At 44.4% G+C, this 16,017-nt stretch overlaps 1 protein-coding gene across 1 annotated transcript; it reads right to left on the reverse strand.

Annotated features, from left to right (window-relative positions):
* Window positions 1–3,403: 3,403 nt before the first annotated feature.
* On the reverse strand, window positions 3,404–15,579 carry LOC131282312 (syndecan). Its single transcript, XM_058311728.1, has 5 exons — window positions 14,387–15,579; window positions 6,315–6,428; window positions 5,952–6,228; window positions 4,272–4,559; window positions 3,404–4,043 (listed from the first exon to the last, which is right to left on the reverse strand). The coding sequence occupies exons 1-5, from the start codon at window positions 14,564–14,566 to the stop codon at window positions 3,871–3,873; spliced, it is 1,032 nt and encodes a 343-aa protein (XP_058167711.1). The 5' UTR covers window positions 14,567–15,579; the 3' UTR covers window positions 3,404–3,870.
* Window positions 15,580–16,017: the final 438 nt, after the last annotated feature.

Below are 16,017 nucleotides of genomic sequence, written 5' to 3' on the forward strand. Positions count from 1 at the left end.
AAACCAAAGAAATGCGGATTACTTTTAATTTTGAATCTTGCACTGCCCATGGTTTCGTTTCTATGTTTAGGCTGTACGATTTTTTAGTGAGTTTTGTAGTTACGTGGCAACCTGTTTTTGATATTCCATTTGAGTTACGAATGGTCGATAATTCCGCCGATCTTCATCTCCTAGGAGAAGCACAAATGAGAAGCATCAAGAGCTTGTGGCTGTTTTTAAAAACTAAAATAACCGAGCCGATCAAACAACGCACATATGAGTGCCACTGAGCAGAGCGTGTCTACTTTATATGGGTCTATTAAATACGTATATAAGAGATTTTATGTGGAACAGATTAAATTTCTGATTCTGCTGCTGGAACCGTCCAACCTATCGGAATGTCTTATAATGATTTATAAATGCTTTTGCGTATTCGTATGTTTGCCTGTTTGTCTGTCTCTGATATCTGTCTGAACTGATTGTTTCTGGCTGTTTTAGGATGAGTACGTTTTTACTTTTGCGCAAATGGTGCTTCGACTCTGTGACCAACATTGCCCTCGACATGGGAAGGTAAAATAAAAGAAATGAAAACGCTTAAAAAGGAAGGGAACGCGCGCTGTCTGTTCCTTACCAATGGCACAAAATGAAAATGTCAGAAAAAGTGAAATAAGCTGAGCGTTATTATAGTAGGTTAAATAGTAATTTTAGTATGAGCTTAAACAATAAAATTACTTTAAAAAATAGTGGAAGAAAAAGCTGCCTTAAGCGATAAAACCCAGCACATAGATTCCCATTCTTTGCATCGTCCTCGTTCAGTCTGGCTGATAAAGGGAACACCTCCTTGCCCCTTTCGTAAATTTTGTGTTCGTTTTGTTTTGCAGTTTCACTGGAGCTTACAGTTTTATATCAGGCGTTCAAAAAATGTCTCTCCTGTTAAACCGGGAGTCGTCAAAACTCACAACACGTCTACAAACTAAAGCATGTTCTCAAATTCAAACTGGGCGATATTAGGCCATTGCGTTAGTTCGTTGAGCTCACAACATGGCCCACCTTTCATCTTAACAAAAGCACTGGATAAAAGAACATGCAAGAGGCATTTCTCTCTTTCTTCAAGAAGTTACTCAGTTTGCATTTGGTAATAAATGCACCAAAAATAACGTTTCGCGACTCGCAAGATATGAAATTAGGTTCTTAATTTTTCATTTCCAATGTCAAGATCTGTTTTCTGTAGTATTTGTAGTAATGTTCCATTTCTAGACTCCAGGAGTTATCTGTTATTATCTGTTTCTTCTTGGTGTAGGAGAAATGCGATCAAGGGAAGTTTATCTGGATGCATTACAAATTTAAGAGACAATTTTGAATGAAATTGTTTAATTCTCTTTCAACAATAGACCCACTATGGATTTTAAAATGATCGATCAGAATAAAACAATATAAGCCAGTGGAGCGTAACTGAAGATTATCTAATTCTCTAATATTCGACCACCACAAACGGCTGCCCTTCATTCCGCTCCAAGGACACTGACACTTTCTTTACTATCGGAGAATTAATGGAGTTTACAAAAATAGAAAGCATCAGACTCATTTCATCGTTTGCAAACGCGAAAGAGAATCAAATATGTTTAACAAATTCACAGTACAGATCCCCCAGTGGCTTCGGGTAGAAGGACTAAAGGATTATGTACCCCGTCGCCAACATTACGATTTTCTTCAAAGAAAGCTTTTTAGTAGTACACGCTTACTTATGGCAATTATATATATAAGTGAGTGTTGGTGTGTGTGTGTGTGTGTGAGTCTGTGTTGTATTTATGATAATTTTGGGTATAACTTTAGACCTAGTTGTTTTCGCTAGATAGACTCCTCCTTGCTGATCCCTTTCTTTTCTGATGCATTCAAATGTGTTAGTCGCATTTAGCGTTTCCGTTGTCCCAGACATCCTACACTATAATCTGTGCCTGTCAACTCTGCTGCAGAATCCCAATCAGCCACATCACTGTCCTGCTCAACACATCTACCTTATTAAGGATTAATATTAGTACAATTTATGTGTGTTTTGATTGAAAGAAGCGTTTGGAATTGTAGAGGAATAAAATAGGACCGGGGTTGAGAGTGCATAAACGATCAACATTATAAATGATCGTCGATACAGTTACACAGTACAGTTCGCGGGCTTGGGGGGGCTCCTATTCGGCAGGGTGGGGTTTCTTGCACTTTGTCGAACTTAACGTGTTGTCATGATGCTTTACCATCAAAGTATTGCCATCAGTAATCTAACCTTCTGCCTCCTTCCCACTCCAAACGACAGCCTCTATATCCCGACCAACTTTTCGCCTGTAACTTAATGGAACGCACAAAACCCATACAAGGACCACATTATCTAACGATTAACATAGTTTTTTTTCCTTGCTCCGGGGTCTGCCCGGCGGATCCGCATACCATGCTACTACTGTTTCGTGATATTCATTCTCCATCGTCGTCTCCTCGTTAACATGCACATGTACAGAGACACACAGAGAGAGAAGTTCATTGCATACTCTTACTCCAAAAAAAAAAAAACCCCAACGGTTTGGTTTTGCACATGATACGTAGATACGAGAAAGCCTTTGCAATGCGCCCCGGGGATCTGGCGTCCGGAATTATTTCTGCTAATCTATCCGCCTCTTGCACTCATACTTGTTGCACTTATTATTTTTATAAATATGTAACATCTATCATTCTTATAATCTAGAGAGTTTTAGCCTTTAGTCATCTACGGGGCGCGCCATAATCTTCTTATGCTCTTTTCAATAATGCAATATATATCATTTTCTTGTGTCAGTGAGTTTTTGTATGTGTTTTTACTGCTCATCAATTAAATATTTGAGTACTCCTAGTCATTGGCTTGCACCAGACAATAATGTGGGTTCGGCCTAAATGCTTTGGGTGCTTTCAAAACACATCGATAAACTGTTTAAAATGGGGTCGGATTAACATAAAAAACAAACTCCTTCGTACCAATCCAATTGCTCTGAGCTGCCCGAACAATTGTTGCTAGCTGCACACAAAACATTTAGTGGTACAAATAAAATCGTCAAGAGTCGATGAACAAACAAAATCATTCGACTGCCCTTGACCCTGCACAAGTGTTCGCTTCGAGAAATAATTTTAAGACCCAGGACCCTGCCTTGGGGACGAAAAGAATCGATTACCACCAATTGAAGCGCACGCGTAACGCATTGGGATTTTGCCAACAATCGAATGAAATAAGATACAAAGATGGATCAACCACCTGTCTTGCAATGTTAAACCCGAAAACCCCGCACAAGTCCATTGGATCTCATTCATGGTCCTTGTTACCGGGATGGATCGACGTTTCTTCTTCGTGGGTATGGCGCATTGATGGATTGTGCATGCGCGCGTGCCTGCATTTTTATTGTTATGCTCACCGATTGGTACTGCAATCCTAAAGATGTAGAATGTCTCGCTACACTCGTTCCTTCCACAACTTATTCTCTACAATCCCACAAACGAAAAACCTCGCACGCGTTCACTACTTGTTGTTTCAACGTCAGCCTGTAAGTGGCGTCAGTTTCTGTGGATCTGCAATTTACTGCACTTCCTTCCTCTGTGCTTTGCTCAACTACAAGTAGCAGAGTCGCGGCCACCAATTGGGTTCGGGTACCTGGCTCGCTTCACTTATTCTACTAATCTATTTGTATCCTTTTCGCACGATTTCTAGCGATTTTTGTTTCTATATTCTCCCAGACACTTCCCTCACCCTTACTACCTCGGCTTCACTCGATCAATTCTTCTGCGCGTTTGAATGGATTTACTGAATTGTTAGTTCTACACGACCGCTGAGAGAAGGCGGCTTTCTTAGAAATCGCCGTCACTCGAGTCTATCGAGTAATCTCAGGCGTAGAACTCCCGGTTGTTCGCGTTCTTGGCGTAGGTGTTGGCCGTCGGCGACCGCTTCGGTTCATCGAGCGCGTACGAGCCTTCGTCCTTTTTTCTCATCCGGTAAACGATAAACATTACCACTAGGATGGCGCACAGTAAACCAACGACAGCTCCTCCGATCACAGCTGGAAAAAGGGAATGAAATAAATAAGATACAAGCGAAAGAGACTTTACCTGAACAGGTACTAAAGTTAAATGATGATGTCTATCTACCAATTCTAAGCGGGAAGTGGTGAGGAAATTATTTGGAAAGGTGGTGGTGGTGTGCTTTCGGGACTGAGATATTAATTATTAAAATTCTAATTTAACTTTCCAATCATGATAGCGGCTACTAAATGTCGTTTCGTCCTTACCTGCCAAAATGCCAGGCTGTGCAAAGAAGCTGGCCGTTCGGTCATCGTTCTTGGCATTCATTATCAAAACGCCACTACCCGGCCCGTACTGGGTGTTATCGTGATGATTATTAACTCCGCTGCTGCCTCCTTCGATCGGCGTGTTATGATGGCGCGGCAGTCCACCAAGATCGAGGTCGTTCTCAACCGGTTCGCGAGTGTCGTCAATGTTCGAGAAACCACCGGTGCCGCCAGACGGGGAGGACGCCGATGAAGAGGACGATTTGCTGTTCTCCTTGCCGATTGGCACTGTTATCGTTTTGAGTGTGCGAGAAGAAGTTGGTGAAGAAATAAAAGCAGAGTCCCCATTTTCGGGTCGTTAGTTCAACTGCAGAATAACTAAACGACAAAGAGGGTGGGTGGACGAATTGATTGTATAGAGAGAAATGTATGCTAAACACTAGAGCAAACTGGAAACGGCATAAACTTGAACGGAAACTCAAAACAAAAACGCAAACCAAACGCGCAATTTCGTGGGCATTAGCAGCACAGTAGCGCAAAAAACTATGGGTGTGAAACAAATGGTAACACAAAAACCATAAACACATTTACCGAGCGATGATTTAACTCCTCGTGTAATAAGTGAAGTGAATCGTGCGATGAAAGTTACGGGACATGTAAGATACAATTGGATGGAAGTGAACGTGAGATGATGGGAATGAGCAGAAATAGATGGTAGATGAACGTTACAACATTAATACGGCGATAGGATGACCATAAATCGCACCAAAATTTCACATCTATGGTTTAACAGTATTATTCGACGGTCTGGGATGATGGTAGAGAACGTCCGAATAAAGGACACGTGTGTTTTAGTCATGCTTCATGAATGAGTTAAGATAAGAGCTAACGGATGTCGAGTGAGATGATTGATTTTGCCGAAAAAAATTGCATAGCATTCAAAACAAACTGGAACAATCATGCAGAAGAATTAGACGAAGGTAAAAGCCAAAAGAAAGATAGTTTGATAATCAAACAATGTTTTTTTATATAAGAGAATGAGAACTTCACATGATAACATATATAGTAAAAAAGACGGACGTTAATAGTCAGTAAAAGTAAAATAGAAAAGGAAAAAGAATGGGATTACCCCAGAGTAAATTAAGTAAACCCACGGAGATATGTGATTCATATTCTTTGACAGGATTCGAAGTTCGAAACAAAGGGATGGATTAGAAGGAAGGATCATCCTCGTTGAGCTGCGTATATGGGTGTTGGTTTTGTTACGAAAAACATCGCACATTGAATAATTTTTATGCCATGAATGCTCCACAACTATTTTCCACAGTTTTTCTTGTTTGGTTTTTTCTTGCATCCACATCTTGGACTGAGGAATTTGTTTCTGTTCTGTTTCTTTTCTTTTTGAGCTTGCCTGTTTCCCTTCCCTGACAGGAAGAACTAGTATCTTGTTTCATTTGCGACGTTTTGGTGACATGTGTAGTGTGGCCTGATAGACTGATGAGCAGAAAGTCTACCATTTCTTCCTTTTGTAGGAAAGCACACTATACTGTACATGTAATTGTCGCAATGAAAAAACATACAAAGTATTATTATTTTGTGTTTTTGTGTGTATGTATAGATTTGATCTATAGAGGAAAATGGGAGAAATAAAATTAAAAAAGCCATGCAAACAAAACTGACTATCTTCGTCGTCGGTGGTCGATGGATCAACGGGTAGATTGGTGTCTGTGTAGAGATCGTCATGATCACCTGATCCGGGCAAGTTATCGTTGTTGCTGTTGCTGCTGATACTGCCACCACCGCCGCCGCCACCACGTTGACCGTGGTTTAAGTTGCTACCTGCGGACGACGAGGACGAAGACGACAGAGACGATCGACTGGAGGTAGAGTCTTCGTCATCGTCCCCGAACCCGGAGCCGGAAGCTTCGTCGTCCTCTTTCTCTAGATCCTCACGTACCTGCGGGTTGGTGGAAAACGAAACGCAACGAACCGTGAGTCAGGGCAAATGTGCAATTGAAAAATTCGGTTTTTAAAAACGCTTACTTCTCCGCGACTTCCAGAACCTTCCAGACCATCGTCATCGATGTAAATATCATTCTGATTCGAGGGTCCCGATGCATAGGAGGAACTGCTATCGATGTTACGGATGTTTGTTTTCTGAAAACAAATAGGAAAGACATGGATACATTAGGAAACGATTCTCCAAAAAAAAGGTCCGGGTGTTTGCTAAGCGAGATAATTTTCAAATTTAATTTGCTTCCTTCTCTCTTGGCTTGGTAAATTGTGCTGCGGCACGAATTCTTGTCGGTTCTGCGAGAGAGCACACTGATGACGTCTGTGGATCGCCGTGTCCTAGTTTATGGTACAGTTCATCCTTCCACAGCCTCACCTTTCGCAGTTTCTTCAATCAAAGACCCTCCTTTTTCTTCTCTTCGCGACTCCCAAGCGTGCTTCCTTCACGTCGGATTAATATATCGATTTTAGGACTACTGCGTTACTTCCACTTTGGCGAATTGCATAACATTGATAACGCGTTCCAGACAGAACACGTAAGAACAAATGATTTAGTTACACAAAAGCACCTTCTATTTGGGTTTAGGCACACGAAGCGAAGAGGCTCTGGAATTCCCAATTTGTGTGTCAACCGTCACAAAAACATACAAACCTACCTACGTCATCAGCCGTCGATACCTTTGGCGATCCTAATTAAATTACCATCCAACCACACCTAGCCCTTTTGCAGAACATGAAAAAGGTTACACAGTTCATAAATACTGACGCAGGACACGCGACTGTTGGTCAGGTCAATTTTGAAAAGCTTTTTTAAGAAAATATTTTAAACGTTTGAAAATAAAGTATAGAAATGTTCGTTTCATAAAAAGTAGAGCCCCTTCAGAAATTGCATGCCACTCCAAATGCACTTGAGACGACCAAGTCCGACACACACATGCACGCTGTCATGCACTTCGCTTGGTAACAAAATATGGTCTTGATGGCCATCGTCTTCATATGCACAACCAATTTACAACACATCCTGGTGGCGAGTGTCCCATTGTCGAGGGTCAACCAAGGGTGATAAAAAGAACACATTTCACATTTCGTACAAGGACATCAGCGTTGATGAACACACCCCACACAAGGCGATGGCCATGTGCGTTTGTAAATAATATCTCTGCAAGAACCTTTCTCTCTCCGGGATTCCTGGTATTCCATTTTCGCCCCTACTTTTCCTAACCTTTCTTCGTGCTTCCTGGAACGATGACACTCCCGGAAGAACTGGTAGAATAAACAACCGAAACAAAGATCGACTTGCGAATGCGAAAACTCCCGTCGAGTCACACCGTCGAAAAAAGTGACCTACAACACTACCCTACGAACATCAACACACTGAGTAGAAAGACTCCAGCAGCGAGAGATGTCCAGTTCCAGTGTGTGTCGAGCCCTCTCTACTCGGCCACAGATTCCGGTCCGTTCTACCAAAGAGTCCAGCGAATCCTTTGACTAAGGACTCGATTTCCCTGCACACACGCAGCACCCTTTTGGCCAGCAATAAGCAGTCAGCAATCCAGCAGCAGCAGCAGCAGGATGAAGAGATGATGCAAGAGAATTTCTCAAGATAAAAGAGCCGTAGGAGAATCGGAGAGCGAAAACCACCCAGCGCCACCCGTGGAAAACTTCCAAGCTTTTTGCCAATTGTTTTTCACGTTCGCAAATTCATAACACTGGGATGAAGGGAGGAATACCAAGTTTTGGGGTAATCGAATTGAAATTGCGGAAAGTTTCTCTTTCGATTCCGTGGTATCTCTCAAAGACTCTCGCCTTTTCTCTTTGGCCTGTTTTGGTGCTTACTTCGAACTATTTCATGGTATCTATTTTCCTATTATTTGTTTGTTGTCCGTTAAACATTTAGTATTCAGAACCTCTAAAGTTTCATATAATTTTAGACTTCGTTCTAAAGAGCGCGTCTCCTCCCGTAGTTAAAGGTTACTCCATGCCGGGAAGCTTTTGTCCCCTCCGATTCCTCGCCGTCCGCAAAGCTCATCGTCCATACTGCGGCGATGACATGCGATGTACATGCGCGCTCCGAGATTACTTCCGGATATGCAGCTTCCACACCAACCAATGGTTAAAGAAGTCCCATTTTGGCGTTACGATATCCATTTTACAATAATTTCTGACTCGTTCGTCTGTAGCGAGCTTTGGCATGATAGAAGGCTCCATTCACGAATTGCTTCGAGAGAACGAATAAAAAGCGTCTGAATACACACGTGTTTGGGATTTCTTAAAAAGAATTAAAGTAACTAAAAATGCTTCGTTTTCACCCTTTTATCAATCTTCAATGAATGTAAATTAGAGGAGCTCGCCTGATCAACAAAAACCAACAGCTTTGGAAGTCGCATAGAAAATTCTGTTCGGCAATGAAAAACATAAAATCAGTACGCCATCTAGCAACCTATGATTTCCCAGATAAAACTGGAATTCAATCATTCACCTGCTCAAAAGCTCAAAGACCTGCTAAACCAAAGGGGGAACTCCACATATTCTCCTTCTCGCATGGAGGATAAATAATGACCACCCAAGTCCAGAAATACCCCGCGTGCAGCGAACATGTCGACCTTCGAGAACAAAAACAACACACAACCCCTCCAAGCGATTCACACTTTGATTTACCCCCCGCGCTCGTCTCGCCATATATCTTCCCGCCGGCAACATCATTTCAATCAGCGCGACGTCAAATCATGCGAGCAATTTATCACATATTCGCTTGGAAGACATTACCGGAGCCAAAACCAAGAGCCAAAATGCAATCTACCCCCATTAACATCAAACGACGTCGCCTTGATCGATGATAATGTTCGAGCCGGAATGAGCGAAGAGTCGACAGCGTAGATCTTCAGTAATGAAAGTTTTCTAAGTCTAAGCATTGACTAGGTAACTGCAGTCTTCAACCGATCTAGGTACAAGCCCATGAAGGACTTTTCCACAGCCAGGTGATTCCTTCATATTTTCAAGTTGACTAACGTCCCGATCCAGATGCTTCAAGCTCAAGTGATTACATTATTGAAGAAATGATTTTTTTTGTCCTCAAATGAAGCAAATGGAAGAAAACGTGGTATTGCAATGTATTTCAGTGTTTGGTAAACACATGTAAATTCTGTAGCATTTGTTCCATTTAAACCATAACCCAAAATCCAGCAAATACAAGCATTACTCTCTCTCCGTGGTTGATTGGAGCCGCAATTGAAAAATGCATTCCCTTTCCTGAACGCCACAATCGGCCGGCGGACAACTGGCAGCAGCTTCGACAATGTGGAAGAATGTTGTCGCCGTCGCTGAATTTGTTTTGTAGTCCATTTGAAAGAAAAAAAAGCCCGACGACATCGAAATGGGTCTGTGGCCCGATTTGCTATGGCATAGTCGATGCAACTAGCACAAAGCAGCGACAAACACAGGGCCCATTTTGAAACAATAAAGGACACTGCAAGATTCTTACGTTCTTTCTCCTGACTAATGTTTTCCTTTACCTCCGGGTTGTAGGAAGGCATCATTTCCCGGAAGGACATGAGCATCTCGTCTTCAGGTCAATATGAGGGCCGGTATTTCGGAGGCATTCTCTCGCAGACGATACATTGTTTGTGCGGAATGCAAGTTGACGCTTCCTTATGAAAGGAACTCGAACAACGTCATTCACCAGAGAAATATGTGAATACAACAAGGATCCAGCATCCAGTAACCCCTTAATGACCCTATAAGTTATCGCATTGAGATAATCGAGCTCCATTGGACTTGTGACTCGAGTGTATTGGACTTGGGCCAAAACTTACATTAGTCTATCTTTGGGTAGCAACAATTCTGAACGACTTTAAGTCAGATGGCGTCATAGAGTCACGTACCAACCGAACTGGCCATAACTGGGCGATGATTCTGTTGTGATAGAAATCGAATTGTGAAGGAGGAAGACATACCATTCGGCCATTCATCGACCACCACTAACCACCACCACCACTGCCGCCGCCTGTGCCGTGTAAAGGCATGAATGGACGAACTGTTCCGTTCGTAGGTTTCGTCAGCCGCAGATGTTTACTTAAAATTAAATTCAGACCCGCATTCCGGACTGCCGACCGGTTCCTTTTTTGTTTTTCACGCTCTTTCTTCGTTTGGTGTGTGGCGTGTTTCCTTTTCCATTCCCCGCGTTGGAGAACACAGAATGCCATAACCATAACCACATTTTCACTTGCGCACACGTACGCACGATATTTGATTATCGTTGTGGGCATGGCCCTCCTTCTCCTTGCCGGCTTACAATTTCAATTTCTTCAACATGCAGCGTAATAAACATCAACAACTTTGGTGTATTCGACGAATATCTCAAAACTCGAACAGATTTCAAAATTAATCACGTTTTGTGCTGAATACTTGTGCACATTTAATCACCCCGAGGATAACCTATCGGGGGGTTTCTGGGAATGAATCATGTATTCTACCGAACGGCAAAAAAACACGATCACCAAAGGATGGTTGAACTCAGGAATAGCTGTGATTAAAGAAAGAAAACAATTTCCTCTATAAACAACACAAAAATACATTCCCATTTCACGCAAGCAACACGCTGCTGATCAAATACAACTTCGTTTCGGTTTCTGTCCGCGGGGATTCTCATCAGAAACGGTAAATTATGGCGCAGTTTTTTTTTTCCCAGAACCTTCGACCACGTCCGTCGCCGATGAGCAATGTTTGGATTGTTGTTTTGAAATTTGTGCAGTTTGCATAATAAAGTGCCTGGTCCATATTCCAACCCATCGCTCTTCCTCCCGAAGGTGGAAACTACGCGAATTGATTGCGGCCGGATGGAAGGTCAAAGTTGGTGCATGGATTTCGCGGAATCGTTTGGGGTTTTGTGCGGCGTTTCAAGCAAACTCCGATCGACGATAAGATAAGGAGTGAGATTGGCAAATCAAACAGGAATGAACCGCGGCGGTACGGGCTATGAGCAATAGACAGCCTCATCGGGATTACTATTATTATCAGTTCATATAAGGACATAATTCACTAGAAACTCAATGTTATTATATTGAGAAAGAAATATGACCGGCGCTTTTGATTCGTTCAAGAATATTAAACCAGATTGGACCTCCGAGGATATTTAAACCCCGAGTCGCCCGATCTGTCTGCGAGATTGCAATTTATCAATTAGCGGATACTCGTCCTGGGTCGGGGTCGTTTAAACGTCGAATGGTATCGGCTCGTTTGCAGATCGTTTGTGCAAATGTTCGGGATGTTTGCGACCTCCTTTGGATGGGACAAAACCCCACCCCGACTATGCTCATCGCTCAGCGATGCCTTCCGCAGCGAATCGTTGGCATGTATCACAAAATACCAAAGAACCCAGAGTACTTCGGAACTACGAGCCAAAGCTACCACTCCAGACGTTCGCTGCCAATGAATGCTTTTGCGAGTTTGCGTCCGCGTCCGTGCTCAGTCCTCTAGGTCTTCCTTAGTGTGTCTCCTCGTTATCGGGCGGAAGACACAGGAAAAGACAAGACTACTCTTCCGTTTGCCTCTACCGTATTCCGCGGGCCCCATTTTTCCCCCTCCACCTCAACACACTTCCGGGAAAAGGGGGAGGATCGAAGACGTTGTATCCCAACATCCATCCATTTTGACGCCTTCGGGAGCAAAAAGGAAACCCCCGGCCCTCGCGCTCCAGGCCAGTCCAAGGAGGGATTCGCGAACCGGATATTTAATTCCAGCACGATCTTTCATCGTTGGCCTTTCCCGACGAGGCTCTCGAACACCCGGGAATTCTTCGGTCACACAGCGGTGGCGGCGCCTTGGGCAGAAGGATTTTCCGTTTTCCGTTCACAGTTCCGTTCGTACCCGTTCATACCGTTCCGATATTATGTGGTCCCCGAAGTCGAAAGCGCCAGTATGTACCATTCTCACATTTAGTTCAATACCTCCATCGGTTTAAACCTTCCGAACGAAGAAAATATATGAAATAGATTCAATACACGTCCACAGCCGTACGTTTTACCATCTTGCTGCTGATTTCTCTCGTAGGCATGGAACATTATCGTCTCATGAAAAAGTCGCCCCGACTTGTCTCCAAACCCGTATTGGTGGACACAGAAAGCCATCACGGCGTGGGCGATTGCCTACAGGTGCCCGGGCCACCGTGTGGGCTACAAACAGCAGGCCACAAGCTAGCATACAGTTAACATGATAAAAAATGGCAGCAACGAAAATCCTACCGAAGCATTCCACTCTCGCTCAAATAAACCACCGGGAGGACAACCTTTTTTCGACATTCCCAGTATTGATGATTCAACGGCCTCGAAACGAACGGACCCCCGTTCGCGCCTTCCGGCTATCTATCCTAAATTGCAAGGCAGGACTGGAAACATTCGCCCACCAGTTAGCAGCAGATGAGCCACACGGGCGAGATGTGCCTGGACGAGGTGACTATCAAGTGGGACGACAGTGCTTGTTGCTTTAGTCAACAAAATCCGCCTTCGTGCGAAATACTGCAGGGCTTGGTTGAATGCTGTAACACCTGGGCTTAAAAACAATAGATTAAATTGATCGAAGCAGGGACATAAGCAATGTCTCAACTGGAGAGCCTCGCCTTACGTTACTGTTACTTGTAGGAGGTGTAAAACCTTGCTTTGGAGCCCCAAGACTCTGTGTGAAGCATAATTACACGAACATAAACCCATATACTGGAATGCCATATAGTATTACACCATTCCTATGGTAGGTGGTACCGTCAACCACGTCCTACAAGACTTTCAAAACGAATCTAATTAGTGATTTGGACGACTATTTTCATGTAAGGTTGTTCACAAGAAAAGCGGACGTGTTTCCCTTCACTCCATGGAATATTCAGTAGGTTCTTCAGGACAAACGTTTCGCAATTTCGCAGCTTCCGGAGAAATAATCTAGGATATTTTACATCCGTTTTTATTCAACCTCTAGTGTGTTGTACACACCTTGAACTCTGGACCGATTCGTGAAACGGTCGAATTACCGCTGCTTGTTCCCGCAGAGGTCATCGAAACGGTAAACCTTTGCATCCGGATAGTTGGTTGCATGTGTTGGTGCCACCATCTGCATGTGTTCGTGACCCAATTGGTTTTCTCAAAAACACGAAAAGATGGTAAATGTTTACTTTCGACAAAGCTATTTGTCCTGGAAAAACCATCCGTTGAAGGGGTCAAATGTGAAAATCGCTTGAACGAATCCAAAGTTAGCAACCAATTGGCTAACATTGGCCCTTTCGTCAGGCGTGTGTTAGCATTCTGCATTCTTGTTATGCCCACACTAATCCCTCCGCAAACGAGCGAGAAAGGGCGAGTGTGTGTGTGTGAGGGGGTTTCTTCGACCTTTTTTCTTCGTCTTCGAAAACTGCTTCGAGCGCTGGAGGAGAGCTGGAAAGTGTGCAGGTGTGTAAGGGCGACTTGATTGACTTTGAGATAACTGGATCCCTGTGGTGGACGGGCAAGGGAGGGCAGGGAGGCAGGAAACACAAAAGGAGCGAGGGATCTTGCTCGGATCATAAAAAAAAGCACACACAACCAGGGCCTACTAGCGGAGAAACGCAACGCAGCGGCGACAGAAGACACCGCGAGTAGTGCGTAGACTTCTTCAAGACATTGCGACGAAGTGCGAGCGAGAAAGAGGACGACAATGGCGTCGACCGATCAGTCGTCGGTAACGAACGGATGGATTCGTGGAAACACAACTCACCCATCGTCGACGGCTGAAGATGATGGACCAAAGGAGGTGCTTCTTCTTTTGCTTCGTGTGTTTCTTCTTCCCCACCCGCAGCAGATCGACAAAATATCCTGCACGAACTCGTACGCCCTTTGCTGGAGCAATTCCGTAAAGGAAAGGCAGCATAAAAACAAAAAAGAAACACGCCCAGCACAGCTCCATTCGTTCCGCCGTTCCTCGCCTGTTGAGGGTAGAATGCGAGCGGGGGAAGAGGGAGGGTGTGAAAGAGATTTCTCGCCGACGAGGGGGATGTGTTTGGAACTCCGTTTCCTCTTATTTTTTTACATTTCTTTTTTCTCCGGCTACTCGGGGAGAATGGGGAAAATTAACAATAATAATACCTGATCGTTCTCGCTGGACGCCGCAGCCGCCGCCGTCCACGGAATGGCGATCAGCAGCATGAGCAACATGAGGGTCGCTGCTGACGACGCGATCAGTTTCCTTTTACCGCCGCCGCCGCCGCCCTTACTGCCTCCTCCTACGAAGCCGCTTCGTTTGATGTTGGAGATTTGTTGCGACATATCTTTGCGTTTAGTTGACGTAGTGCGCCTTGCGTATAGAACCGTGGGGGATCGCGTAATCCGGCGGATCACTTCTCGCAAAATGCGTGCGGAAATTAAAGACCCTTTCGGTGGGCTCTTTGGACGGTTTTTTTTTATTTTACTTTCGTGCCTCACGACCTGCGCTTGGTACACGAGACACAAATCTGTTTCAAAACATTCACAAACACGCACAAACAGCACACACGCGCGCACAAACACACTTTCTGCCCACGGATTTTTCCAAACGACGGTCGGATGTTGACGTTCGGCGGGGGCGAGCGGGGTTTTTTCTTCCACTTTTCACTTTTCCCCCTGGCACACGAGGAAGCCAATGGAAAATCCCTTAGAACACAACCAACACACACATACACACATCGGTGTGCAGCAGCTTTTCAGACGGAAACACTTTTTCACGGGACAGCACGGGGGACGAAAAACACACGAGCTGCGTGCACCGGATTCCGCTAATTTACACCTTTCCCTGGAGCTTTGCCACAGCGACGAACACGGGTGCTACTGCAAACGAAACGAATCCGCTGGTATTGCTAGCAGCCGTCGAAAACTCCGGGTCGGAGAAGTCGAACTGGACGGTGCTGCTGCTGCTGCTGCTGTGGTCGTTCCTGATGTTTTCGCTGCAGCAAACTCTGTCGGACAGGTTGGCAGCACAATTATTCAACAACACGGTCTTACACGGCAGCCGAGGAACAGAAATGCTCATTCCTGGCGGACAACATTCGTGGGCACTACGCACTGCGTGAAAGAAGTGAAAAAATACACATGCACCATACACACCGAGCGACACCCCACTCTTTTCACTACGTCTGCTGCTGCTGCTGCTTCCTTCGCTGCCTTTTGCACAGCACGATGGTGACCAACTGTTTTATTGCACGAACAGAACAAACAGAATTCTATCGTACGGCCATTACGCAGAAACTAGACGGCGGGATTTTCGCTTCTGAAACGACGACGACAACGGTCGCTGCTTTTTTCCTGCGTTTGCTGCTAGCTAGCTCTCAAGCACAACTAACTAGTGTTGGCAGAATCGGGATTGGGAAGATTCGAAGATTCGATCCCTAGACAGATTCCAAAGATTCGAATCCCAGTTGAAGGATTCCAAAGATTCGAATCCCATCTGAAAGATTCTAAGGATTTGGTTCCCATCATTTGACGGATTCTAAAGATTTGATTCGATTAGGATTTGAATCAGATTTGATTGGTTTGGGACTCGATTTGATTCGATTCTGACTTGATCCTAATTGAATTGTTTGATTCGACTCACAATGTTTTGAGTCGAATTAGTCACATAAGGCTGGTATCAGTGCTTTACCGCGTCAGGCGAAAATGTATGGGCTTTGACAGCTGCAAGCTTGGGGGTCCGCGACAGCCGAGCGGTAGCGCCGGTTAGAAAATTGGCCAATGAGCGCCGGGGC

Source organism: Anopheles ziemanni, chromosome 2 (genome assembly GCF_943734765.1).
Source record: "Anopheles ziemanni chromosome 2, idAnoZiCoDA_A2_x.2, whole genome shotgun sequence".
Taxonomy (NCBI): Eukaryota; Metazoa; Arthropoda; class Insecta; order Diptera; family Culicidae; genus Anopheles; species Anopheles ziemanni.

Excerpts from the sequence above, each read along its gene's own strand:
- LOC131282312 (XM_058311728.1), bottom strand. The coding sequence starts at position 14,566 with ATGTCGCAACAAATCTCCAACATCAAACGAAGCGGCTTCGTAGGAGGA. Across the intron at positions 6,429-14,386 it reads CGTCCAGCGAGAACGATCAG|AAAACAAACATCCGTAACAT; the intron begins GTATTATTATTG and ends ATTTGTTTTCAG. Across the intron at positions 4,560-5,951 it reads GACCACCGACGACGAAGATA|TGCCAATCGGCAAGGAGAAC; the intron begins GTCAGTTTTGTT and ends AAACGATAACAG.